At 44.1% G+C, this 12,644-nt stretch overlaps 2 protein-coding genes across 5 annotated transcripts in view; one reads left to right on the top strand and one right to left on the bottom strand.

The window, feature by feature from the left end:
- Positions 1–4,334, top strand: part of LOC115131283 (TBC1 domain family member 5-like) — a 44,145-nt gene extending 39,811 nt beyond the window's left edge. For all 4 annotated transcript variants that reach the window (XM_029662863.2, XM_065020282.1, XM_065020284.1 and 1 more), the window contains 3 exons: positions 2,424–2,503; positions 2,686–2,916; positions 3,133–4,334. In XM_029662863.2, the coding sequence (XP_029518723.2) occupies positions 2,424–2,503; positions 2,686–2,916; positions 3,133–3,387 (566 nt within the window). In that variant the 3' untranslated portion in view covers positions 3,388–4,334. The remainder of the gene's footprint in view (positions 1–2,423; positions 2,504–2,685; positions 2,917–3,132) is intronic.
- A 921-nt stretch (positions 4,335–5,255) lies between these two features.
- The window catches only part of LOC115131281 (inactive phospholipase C-like protein 2), a 51,791-nt gene continuing 44,402 nt past the window's right edge, over positions 5,256–12,644 (bottom strand). Inside the window, exons 11-12 of the mRNA XM_029662862.2 lie at positions 6,912–7,021; positions 5,256–6,655 (exon numbers count right to left, since the gene is read on the bottom strand). Coding sequence (XP_029518722.1) covers positions 6,476–6,655; positions 6,912–7,021 — 290 coding nt within the window. The 3' untranslated portion in view covers positions 5,256–6,475. The remainder of the gene's footprint in view (positions 6,656–6,911; positions 7,022–12,644) is intronic.

Genomic DNA, 12,644 nt, shown 5'->3' with positions numbered 1-12,644 from the left:
TAGGCTATTTGGTTTGAATTCAGATATGTTACAGCACTTTGGTTTCACTAATAAATAGACTATGTTGAAATGGAACCAAATTCTGTTTCTGTCTTCAGTCCTTTTTAAAAAGGATATAGAGTTGAAGTCTGAAGTTTACTTACACCTTAGCCAAATACATTTCAACTCCGTTTTTCACAATTCCTGACATTTAATCCTAGTAATAATTCGGTCTTAGGTCAGTTAGGATCACCACTTTATTTTAAGAATGTGAAATGTCAGAATAATATTAGTGATATATTTCAGCTTGTATTTATTTCATCACATTCCCAGTGTGTCATAAGTTTACATATACATTTACAGTATTTGGTAGCATTGCCTTTAAATGGTTTAACTTGGGTCAAACGTTTCGGGTAGCCTTCCACAAGCTTCCTACAATACATTTGGTGAACTTCGGCCCATTCCTCCTGACAGAGCTGGTGTAACTGGGTCAGGTTTGTAGGCCTCCTTGCTTGCACACGCTTTTTCAGTTCTGCCCATACATTTTCTATGGGATTGGGGTCAGGGCTTTGTGATGGCCACTCCAATACCTTGACTTTGTTGTCCTTAAGCCAATTTACCACAACTTTGGAAGTATGTTTGGGGTCATTGTCCATTTGGAAGACCCATTTGCGACCAAACTTTAACTTCCTGACTGATGTCTTGATGTTCTTCAATATATCCACATAATTTTCCCTCATGAGGCCATCTATTTTGTACCTAATGTGTCTCCTTCCTGAGCGGTATGACGGCTGCGTGGTCCCATGGTGTTTATACTTGCGTACTATTGTTTGTACAGATGAACGTGGTACCTTCAGGTGTTTGGAAATTGCTTCCAAGGATGAGCCAGACTTGTGGAGGTCAAACAAAAAAAATTCTGCGGTCTTGGCTGATTTCATTTGATTTTCCCATGATCTCAAGCAAAGAGTCACTGAGTTTGAAGGTAGGCCTTGAAATACATCCACAGGGCCACCTCTAATTGACTCAAATGATGTCAATTAGCCTCTCATAAGCTTCTAAAACCATGACATTTTCTGGAATTTTCCAAGCTGTTTAAAGGCACAGTCAACTTAGTGTATGTAACTTCTGACCCACTGGAATTGTGATACAGTGAATTATAAGTGAAATAATCTAGTCTGATAGTCTTTAAACAATTGTTGGAAAAATGACTTGTCATGCACAAAAAGTAGATGTCCTAACTGACTTGCCAAATCTGTAGTTTGTTAACAAGAAATTTGTGGAGTGGTTGAAAGACAAGTTTTAATGACACCAACCTAATTATGTAAACTTCTGACTTCAACTGTATGGGCTGGATAAATGGGCAATGGTATAGGGCCAATGTGACAGCCTATAACCAGGCTGAGTGGGCCTATAACTCCATTCCTATTCGATTCAGAGTTTACAGAAAGTAATGCGACGAATGCCTGTTGAATATGCAAAAATCGAGCCGCCCCCCGCCCCACCTACTCAGACAGTCAAGAGCCACTACTGTGTTGTGCCCTTGGCATACCCGCATACGTTTTACTAGACGGTGCATGCTAAATAGTATGCAGTACACTAGTGTGGGTATATTCAGACAAACGGTGAATAACGAGTAAAAAAATGTCTATATACAGGGAGTACCAGTACCAAGTCTATGTGTAGGGTTACGACTGTGATCTAACTAGACGAGGTGGGACCTTTTTGTCGGTAACAGTAATTATGCAAGAAATGGCGTTGGAAACGCCTTAATGCGCAAATATTGATATAATAATAATATCGAAGTGAACTTGGGAGTCACGCTTTGATGTGTTATCTGGTCCTCCCACTACGACTCTGGAAAGGATCTATGGGGCGTGCCTACCCCCATTGAAGTTGACATATAAAATGGTTACGGTTTAAGGTAGGGATGTCCCGAGGATCCCGGATAGCACTGACCCTCAGGAAAGCATGCTACAGATGAAATGCGTTATAACTTCACAGGGTGATGAAAGTGCAAGGTGATGAGCTTGATGCTCCTTTCCAATAAATATTGAGGGTCTTGTTCTGGTGACATGATGATTAATGCTTGGCTGCTGTTTGACAGATACAAATATGGCTCTTATCCATAATAATCTCATGTAGGTAGCCTACCCACACTGTATCTGCCAGCTGTTGGCTAGAGCGCATGTGCCAAGACGAGTGGGCACATTCTCTATAGAACACAACAGTTTGTGACAAAACCATCAGTAGAGTTGAAAATGCGATGGAAACCTCTTTAACTTGCATTTTTCATTCGGTATAGAATTTAACCGCAACAATTCGATGGAAACATTTCTGGTGGGAAAATGCACATTGTTTTTATGCATATTTTAGAATATTCAGCATGAAAATCTGTCACCAGTTGGATGGAAACCTAGCTTGTGATCTGATGTCTGTCTCCTCAGGTAGGATCCAGGAGGTGATCCTACAGGAGCACCTGGAGAAAGAGGATGAGGTGTTGGTGTCACTGGCTGGACTTAAACAGGTACTGGACAGCAGCACCACATAAGTGGGGGGTTTGCATGTTAGCGCCTCTCTGAGTGAGTTAGCATTTTGACCATGTGTGTAGTACGTGCATGTGTACTGTACATTGTCTGTGTGTGTTCTCAGTACATCTGTGTGTGTTCATCATGAATTGCTCTGTGTGTTTATGAATGAATCCGTCAGATCAAGGACATCCTGAAGGGAGCTCTGCGTTTCAACCAGAGCCTGCTGGAGACTGAGGAGAATGAGGAGATCACCATTGCTGACGACCACTATGACCACGCCTCTGCCGCACAGCAGCAGCACGCCAACAGTCACCATGAAGACCAGCCTTACCTGGCCGCACCACAGCGTGGTGACGGTGATGGAGAACAGGAGGAAGAAGAGCGGGAGCAAACCCCACCAGAGCAGCAGGTGAACACGTTGTTGTATTAATACGTGGACTCATGTTTGCAGTGTACCCTTGCATACTTTGGTATCATTCCCTATGCTTCAAAATCTGTGATGAATTGTGGGTATATTGTGACTGACTGATCTACAAATAATACTAGTAGTTATTTATGATGGAACTTGATTTGTAGATCAGCCAGTCAACAGCAGTGTTGAACAAGCCCCTTGTCTCTCTTTCAGGCTTCTCCCCCAGAGTCCTCTCTGTGTGTGGGCTCGGAGGGGAGGAACTGGGATGACTACATTCTGGTCTCGCAGGACGGAGAGCTGCCGCCCACCGGGGGAGGGGTGGAGAGGACCCCTCCAATCAGACAGCTCCACGGCTCGGTCAGGGTGGAGCCGTTCCAGGGTGCAGCGTCGGGTTCCTCCAGCCCAGACGAGGGCAGCATTCACAGCAAAGACTCAGACTTCGCCATGGTCAACTCCCAGGACCTGTGAGGGATTGGACTTTACTGATCTGGGTGGGAGTTACCACTAACCAGAGATCTAGGATCAGTTGATCTACTCCCTAATCCCCCACCTTAACCATTTGGAGGGATTCATCCCAACCTGGAGGATATGCTGCCCCACACGGGAAAACCAACTCGCCACTGCTGGATCGGACTATGGCAGCCTACCGCTAGGCTGTCGCCAATACCTTAACCTACCTGCTCTGTATTCCTTCATGAATACCATAGATAGCCTCTTCTCCTGAATACTAGGGACTTAGTGCTTATCCAACCCCATCTGACTTTAATGGTTATACCCATTTCTGCCACATGAGGGTGCTACAAGACAGTTCACCACAGGCTACCCTCAGGAACTGGAATTCATAGTGCATTTATCAGTGTGGGGGATGCCTTTCCCTTCTCGGTATGTAGTAATGGTAGGGTAGTACCCTGTTTCTCCAGGTAGGGGAGTTGTCTGTACCATACCTCTGTCTATCTAAAGAGCTTCTCTTGTCTTACCTCCATTCACCGCCTCTGATTGTCCTTTAACTGTTTCGAGGTAGAAGTTGCTCCTAACCAATCGGCAGTCCTACACCTACCATTAGGGTGGATGGTACAATATCTGATCCTGTATCAGTTGTTAGGAGGCAACTTCTACCTACTCTTAACCAGTGCCTGGAAACCATTGACAGATTAACTGACTCTCACTTCTTCTTTACATTTTGTTTAAAGATACAATTTTAACCCAAAACAACTGCATTACAATGTGAAATTATTAAATTAAGGAAAACTGGCTTTAAAAAAAAATCAATTCCATGTAATAAGATTTAATTATTTCTGATGTCCTTGTATTTATCTTGCTTCCTGGGGTAGCCAAGTGAAGCATTGCACACACGAGGGATGTCCCTACAGCAGAGAGATGATTATCTATAGACTAATAAAATGCTTGTTACATTATGCTTGTGTCATGTTCAGAGGGGGAGAGAATGGCTTTTCAACAGGACAGTATACAAGTGCTAGCAACATGCTGAATTGTGAGTACAACTAATATTTAAATTAGCAATGCTAACTAAAAACATGCAGTGAAGGGTAAACAATGCTCATAAGTGGAGGCTGCTGAGGGGAGGATGGCTCATAAATGGCTGGAATGGAGTGCAATGGGATTTGATGGCTGGATTGGAATGAAAGGAATGGTATCAACAACAAAAACATGCTTGATTCCATTCTGGCCATTATGAGCCTTCTTCCCCTCAGCAGCCTCCACTGTTGTAAGTGACATTTGAAAATGGCAGTGGATATCCTATACTTTGGCTTCTCTTAGATGTCAGGCCCTGGTTTTCTGTCTCTCTGTTGACTGCATGTGTGGCCAGCTGGCTATCAGTCGAGCAAATGGTCAAAGTGGTGTGTAAAACAACAGGGTTTTCTGTTTCTCTGTTGACTGCATGTGTGGCCAGCTGGCTATCAGTCGAGCAAATGGTCAAAGTGGTGTGTAAAACAACAGGGTTTTCTGTCTCTCTGTTGACTGCATGTGTGGCCAGCTGGCTATCAGTCGAGCAAATGGTCAAAGTGGTGTGTAAAACAACAGGGTTTTCTGTCTCTCTGTTGACTGCATGTGTGGCCAGCTGGCTATCAGTCGAGCAAATGGTCAAAGTGAAGTGACTGGCTTATTTGCTTACTGGTTGGTTCTGGTAATGAAAATGTAATGGATATAGTTTGAAGGAGATATTGATGTCAATTTACCACGAAACAAGGAATCATCCTACAGCATCCAGGTTTTCAAGAGGACAACAATTGTCTTCCGAACAGGTGGAGTCTACGTGATGCTCAGAGCAGACTGATTCGTCACGCTATCTGACGGTAAACCATGGAGGACATCAGTGTCAGGAATGTTTTTTTATTTTATTATCGGAAGTCACCATTTTGTAAAAATCCAGTAACATTTGACAGAATGAGGATAATACTGTAAAGTGTGACACACCTAGAAAAGCATTGGTCAAGGTGCTATGGAAGGAGTGCTTGAAATACTGTTTTTGATCATACAGTTGAGTCAGTAACCCTGTCCCACCAATATCCACAGGTGAGGGGAGTTCCTTACTAATCAGCACCCTTAATTCATCAGTCAAGTACAAGGGAGTGAAAACCTGCAGACAGACACGTACATTACGGCATAATTGACATGAATGGGGATTCCCATTCTACTCTGTACACGTCTACATTCTTTTGTTCCTCTGTACCCGGAGAAGCTGAAGTGGCTCAGTTGGTGTTTGCAACTTCAGGATCGTAGCTTTGATTCCCGCTGAGGCCACCCATACAAAAACAAAATGTATGCATGCACTACTGTAAGTCGCTTTGGATAAACTTGTCTGCTAGATAGCATATTGTATTGGTAGCAGTCACAGTTCACACATTCTGAATCAGCCTCCTCCCACACGTAAGTTATCACTTCGGGCTCATTCAGTTTCACATTGTTCTGTAGTTTTGATCGCCCTGAAAGCCCTCCACTCCCCCCAACAAAAAACAAGGACTCCGTTCAATCCATAGTGCTGAAGAGACACTTTTAAAGCGCGATCAACAATTAAAGTCAATATTCCCGCGGTCGCTTCATACTGTATGTCGGCTCAAACATTTTAAAACGGATCCTCATTGATAACTCTGCAATACAGATTGAATCCAGCTCCAAAAAGAACAAACATTTCACAGAGAGTAGGATTAAAAACATATTTCCAGCGACATTCAGGGACATTCTGATTTCATTCCTCTCCACATTCCTGTCTCCAGTGTCTTCGACGTTACTCCTCCCTGACAGTGGTATAACAGGAGTATTTTTCTTTAATTGTTTTAGTCCATCTTCCTTCTCTTCATCATTGTGTGGAGAGAATGGCCAACTAGACTCCAACAGCCCCTAACCGGGTTAGATGCAGAAGGAGCCATTCACTTTTGAGTGAGTGTAGCAACTTGGTTGTCAGTTCTGGCCAACCTGCCGATCCTCAGAAGGATGACGGTGCCCTTAGAAACTGATCTAAGGTCAGATTTGACATTTTCCCCCGTTTTGATTTAATATATAATTTGAGGTGGGTACGCTGGTCCTAGACCTGTACCTAAGGGGAACCTCTAGCCGGAGCGGTAGCTCTCTCCTGGATGGTGTCCAGGCTGCGTCGGGGGCGGGTCGCCTCTCCTGTCACACCCTTACTAAGGTTAGAGGTCAGGGCAGCATAGTGTACCTGCTTCATGTTCTCCTGCACCTCCGTCATAGCCCGTTTCAGAAGGTCTGCCTGCCCCTGAGAGAGAGAGTTAGAAGGGGGAGGATAGGAGAGCGAGCTGTTTGTCAGAGTTGGCTAATATGGAAACAGACTGGCACTGTTCTGTGGTTGTGTTTGGTCTGCTGTGCGTGACTGTGTGTAAAGTCACCTTCAGTATGGTGATGTTCTGTGGTTGTGTTTGGTCTGCTGTGCGTGACTGTGTAAAGTCACCTTCAGTATGGTGATGTTCTGTGGTTGTGTTTGGTCTGCTGTGCGTGACTGTGTGTAGAGTCACCTTCAATATGGTGATGTTCCAGCTGAAACTCTCCACAGCTCTGGTGACCTTACGATCCTTAAGCCCCTCCTTCACTGCAATGGAATGCAACGTCTCATGGAACTTCATGGCTAGGGGACGACACACACTTATTAGCAATGTTGAACCTTTCCCTCTTTGTCAACCTCTCCAGGTCTTAACCAAGGTTCAAGACCGGCTCAGGTCTGTGGTTTGGTGGTGTCTGGTATTTGTGATTGAACGATCAAGTCTAAACCAGTCTATTACACTACGCAGAGAAAGGTAGAGAGTTAAGAGATCTGAATACAAGAATAAGAAAGTGCATAGATTTTTTTTACTTTTAAAGGTAGTTTTACGGTTGACCCGAAATCTACAGTGTTTATCCGTGAATGCAATCTCTGCATTGTCTACAGTGAAATGTGCCTTTCTACAATGTGCCTTTGGTTTAATCCTGGCCTCAATTAAAGAGCGATAGATGGGGAAAGAGAACAAGAGAGATTCAAGAGTGACAGGCAGAGTCCTTGTCCTCTCTTCCTTCTGGCCAGATTGAGTATGTGTGGTGTTGTCACTTTCTCTGTCTGCCCCGGGACACTGTCACACTCTGTCACCATCTCCATGGAGACTAAGAAGTGGGTTAACGCAGAGCTGGCGCTGTAAGCTCTCCTAACCTGCTACGTAAAGTACCTTCCGTCCATAGCTGTATACCATCTAGTCAAAACCAGGGATAATGTGAGGGGACTTTTAAACACAGCATCCTGAGCACCACCACCGCCAACACAGACCTGAACACAACTCAGTATATTTTACTTCAATTTTCTCTCACTCACACACACACACACACACACACACACACACAACAACAACTCACTAACTTCAACATTCACTCGTACACAATTACACAGAATTTAATATATACATCACACACACACCACATTGGCTGCCTGCCTGCCTGCCTGCCAGTGCAGTTGCTAGGCGACTTGAGGCTTGAGTGCCAGGGCATTCCGTTGTGTGCATGTTGTAAACGTTCCATTTCCCTGTGTAACCGAGCGGAACCGACAGAACGGAGAGAGAGAGAGAGAACATCGGCACTGGCCAGAACTCTGCCTGATACTGCCCAAACATCCAACCCCCCCCCTCCCCAAAAAAGTACCGAGCTCCCTGCCAACTGACAGGCGGTGTCAAGGAAGGCTCAAAAATTGTCAAGACTCCAGCCACCCAAGCCATAGGCTGTTCTCTCTGCTACCACATGGCAAGCAGTACCAATGCACCTAGTCTGGAACCAACAAAGCCTCGAACAGCTTCTACAACCCAAGCCATAAGGCTGCTAAACAAGTCTGTTAAATAGCTAATAAAATGGCTCCCGGACTACCTGCTTTGAACCTTTCTTCCACTAACTCTCTTGCTTGGACTCTATCCACATAAACTGGACTTACACACACATGCTGCTACTGTCTATCTGTCCTGTTGCCTAGTCACTTTACCACTATGTACATACTGTATCTACCTCAATGACCTCGTACCCCTGCCCATCAACTCGGTACTGGTACTCCCTGTATATAGCCATGGTATTTTTACTGGTTATTCGTTTTACACTGTATTTATCCCTCGTTTCACTATTTCTATTTGAACTATTGTTGGAAACGGACCCGTAAGCATTTCACTGTTAGTCTAGACCTGGTGTTTACGAAGCATGTGACAAATAACATTTTATTTTGACACACAAACACAATTTTCATTTTTCATATTTATCTGAGAATAAAGGGTTGAACTCAGGTGAGCTGAGAGGAGACTGGGAGCAGACTCTGGGGTGTTTTGCCATATCTACATAATCACTCCATTTTCCATCACCGGTCTTCCACTCTGAAATACATCCATTTATCAAACTTGTCATCTCTCCTCTAGCTATTAAGCCATTCATATATCTCTCGCTCTCTCTCTAAGCCTTATGGAACAACGGGACTGTGAATCAACACAAACACAGGCACAGACACATGCATACACACACAGATGATAACATTCGCACTATACACACACGTACACATGGATTTAGTACTGTAGTTATGTGGTAGTGGAGGAGTAGGGGCCTGAAGGCACACAGTGTGTTGTGAAATCTGTCAATGTAATGTAATGTTTTTAAAATTGCATTACTGCCTTAATTTTGCAGGGCCCTATGAAGACTAGCTGCTGCCTTGGCAACAGCTAATGTGGATCCATAATAAACACTAATCTACAGTCTCTTCAGAAAGTATTCACACCCTTTGAATTCTTCCACATTTAGTTGCATTACAAAGTGGGATTCAAATGAATGTAATTTTTTGTCAATGATCTACACAAAATACTAATCAAAGTGGAAGAAAAATTCTAACATTTTGTAAAAAATAAAACACTATCTTCATTAGATAAGTATTCAACCCCCTGAGTCAATACATGATAGAATCACATTTGGCGGTGATCACAGCTGTGAGTCTTTCTGGGTAAGTCTCTAAGACAATTGAATTGTGCAACATTTGCCCATAATTATTCTGTCAAGTTGGTTGTTGACCATTACTAGACAGCCATTTTCAGGTCTTGATGTATATTTTCATGTAAAAAATGTAACTCCGCCACTCGGGAACATTCACCAGCTTCTTGGTAGGCTACTTCAGTGTAGAGTTGGCCTTGTGTTTTAGGTTATTGTCCTGCTGAAACGTGAATTCACCTCCTATTGTCTGGTGGAAAGTAGACTGAACCAGGCTTTCCTCTAGGATTTTTCCTGTGCTTAGCTCCATTCCGTTTATTTTTTTATCCTTAAACTCTCATTCTTTAATGATTAAAGCATACCCATAACATGATGCAGCCACCACTATGCTTGAAAATATTGAGAGTGGTACTCAGTAATGTGCTGTATTGAATTTGCCCCAAACATAACACTTTGTATTCAGGACAACAAGTTAATTACTTTGGCACATGTATTGCAGTATTACTGATTTGTTGCAAACAGGATACATGTTTTGTAATATTTTTCTTCCGTACAGGCTTTCCGTCTTTTCCCTCTGTCAATTAGGTTAGTATTGTGGAGTAACTACAATGTTGTTGATCCATCCTCAGCGTTCTCCTATCACAGCCATTAAACTCTGTCAATTAGGTTAGTATTGTGGAGTAACTACAATGTTGTTGATCCATCCTCAGTTTTCTCCTATCACAGCCATTAAACTGTTTTAAAGTCACCATTGTCCTCATGGTGAAATCCGTGAGCGGTTTCCTTCCTCCGGCAACGGAGTTTGGAAGGACGCCTGTATGTTTGTAGTGACTGAGTGTATTGATACATCATCCAAAGTGTAATTAATAACTTCATTTTGGTCAAAGCGATATTCAGTGTCTGCTTTTACATGTTTTTACCCATCTACCAATAGGTCCCCTTCTTTGCGAGGCATTGGAAAACCTCCCTGGTCTTTGTGGTTGAATTCACTGCTCAACGGAGGGACCTTACAGATACTCCGTATGTGTGGGGTACAGAGATGAGGTAGTCATTCAAAAATCATGTTAAACACTATTGTTGCACACAGAGTGAGTCCTTGAAAATGTATTATGTGACTTGTTAAGCACATTTTTGCTTTTGTGAACATATTTAGGCTTGTCATAACAAAGGGGTTGAATACTTGAGACATTTCAGCTTTTCATTTCAAATGAATTTGTAAAAATGTTGATATAATTTTTATTTTATTTCACCTTTATTTAACCAGGTAAGCAAGTTGAGAACAAGTTCTCATTTACAATTGCGACCTGATAATGGTGTAGACCAGTGACACAAAATCTCAATGTCATTTTAAATTCAGGCTGTAACACAACGTGTGGAAAAAGTCAAGGGGTGCGAATACAGTGCATTCAGAAAGTATTCAGACCCCTTGACTTTCTACACATTTCCCCCCTCATCAATCTGCACACAATGACAAAGCAATGTCTGTTTTTTTAGAATTGTTGGCATTTTTTGTTGTTGAAATATCACACTTACATAAGTATACAGACCTTTTACTCAGTACTTTGGCAGAGATTACAGCGTTGAGTTTCTTCTATAGAGCTCCATTTTTATGGAATGGTCTGCCTACCCATGTGAGAGACGCAGACTCGGTCTCAACCTTAAGTCTTTACTGAAGACTCATCTCTTCAGTAGGTCATATGATTGAGTGTAGTCTGGCCCAGGAGTGTGAAGGTGAACGGAAAGGCCTGGAACAACGAACCGCCCTTGCTGTCTCTGCCTGGCCGGTTCCCCTCTTTCCACTGGGATTCTCTGCCTCTAACCCTATTACAGGGGCTGAGTCACTGGCTTACTGGTGCTCTTTCATGCCGTTCCTAGGAGGGGTGCGTCACTTGAGTGGGTTGAGTCACTGAAATTATCTTCCTGTCTGGGTTGGCGCCCCCCCTTGGGTTGTGCCGTGGCGGAGATCTTTGTGGGCTATACTCGGCCTTGTCTCAAGATGGTAAGTTGGTGGTTGAAAATATCCCTCTAGTGGTGTGGGGGCTGTGCTTTGGCAAAGTGGGTTGGGTTATACCCCCGGACAGGGCCAAACAGGAAGGATATCATCGAATGGGTCACAGTGTCTCCTGGCCCCTCCTGTCTCAGCCTCCAGTATTTATGCTGCAGTAGTTTGTGTCGGGGGGCTAGGGTCAGTTTGTTATATCTGGAGTACTTCTCCTGTCTTATCCGGTGTCCTGTGTGAATTTAAGTATGCTCTCTCTAATTCTCTCTTTCTTTCTCTCTCTAGGAGGACCTGAGCCCTAGGACCATGCCTCAGGACTACCTGGCATGATGACTCCTTGCTGTCCCCAGTCCACCTGTCTGTGCTGCTGCTCCAGTTTCAACTGTTCTGCCTGCGGCTATGGAACCCTGACCTGTTCACCGGACGTGCGACCTGTCCCAGACCTGCTGTTTTCAACTCTCTAGAGACAGCAGGAGCTGTAGAGATACTCTGAATGATCGGCTATGAAAAGCCAACTGACATTTACTCCTGAGGTGCTGACTTGCTGCACCCTCGACAACTACTGTGATTGTTATTACTTGACCCTGCTGGTCATCCATGAACATTTGAACATCTTGGCCATGTTCTGTTATAATCTCCACCCGGCCCAGCCAGAAGAGGACTGGCCACCCCACATAGCCTGGTTCCTCTCTAGGTTTCTTCCTAGGTTTGGCCTTTCTAGGGAGTTTTTCCTAGCCACCGTGCTTCTACACCTGCATTGCTTGCTGTTTGGGGTTTTAGGCTGGGTTTCTGTACAGCACTTTGAGATATCAGCTCATGTTAGAAGGGCTACATGAATAAAATTGATTTGAGTCTTCTTGGGTATGATGTTACAAGCTTGCCACACCTGTATTTGGGGAGTTTCTCCCATTCTTCTCTGCAGATCCTCTCAGGCTCTGTCAGGTTGGATGGGGACTGTCGATGCACAGCTATTTTCAGGTCTCTCCAGATGTTTGATCAGGTTCAAGTCCGGGGTCTGGCTGGGCTGCTCAAGGACATTGAGACTTGTCCTGAAGCCACTCCTGCATTGTCTTGCCCGTGTGCTTACGGTCGTTGTCCTGTTTGAAGGTGAACCTTCACCCCAGTCTGAGGTCCTGAGCGCTCTGGAGCAGGTTTTCATCAAGGATATCTCTGTACTTTGCTCCGTTCATCTTTCCCGCAATCCTGACAAGACTCCCAGTCCCTGCCACTGAAAAACATCCCCACAGCATGATGCTGCCACCACTATGCTTCACCGTAG

Source organism: Oncorhynchus nerka, linkage group LG7 (genome assembly GCF_034236695.1).
Source record: "Oncorhynchus nerka isolate Pitt River linkage group LG7, Oner_Uvic_2.0, whole genome shotgun sequence".
NCBI classification, from domain to species: Eukaryota; Metazoa; Chordata; class Actinopteri; order Salmoniformes; family Salmonidae; genus Oncorhynchus; species Oncorhynchus nerka.
Note: the sequence above shows the minus strand (reverse complement) of the source record. Positions and strands in the feature narration are given on the sequence as shown.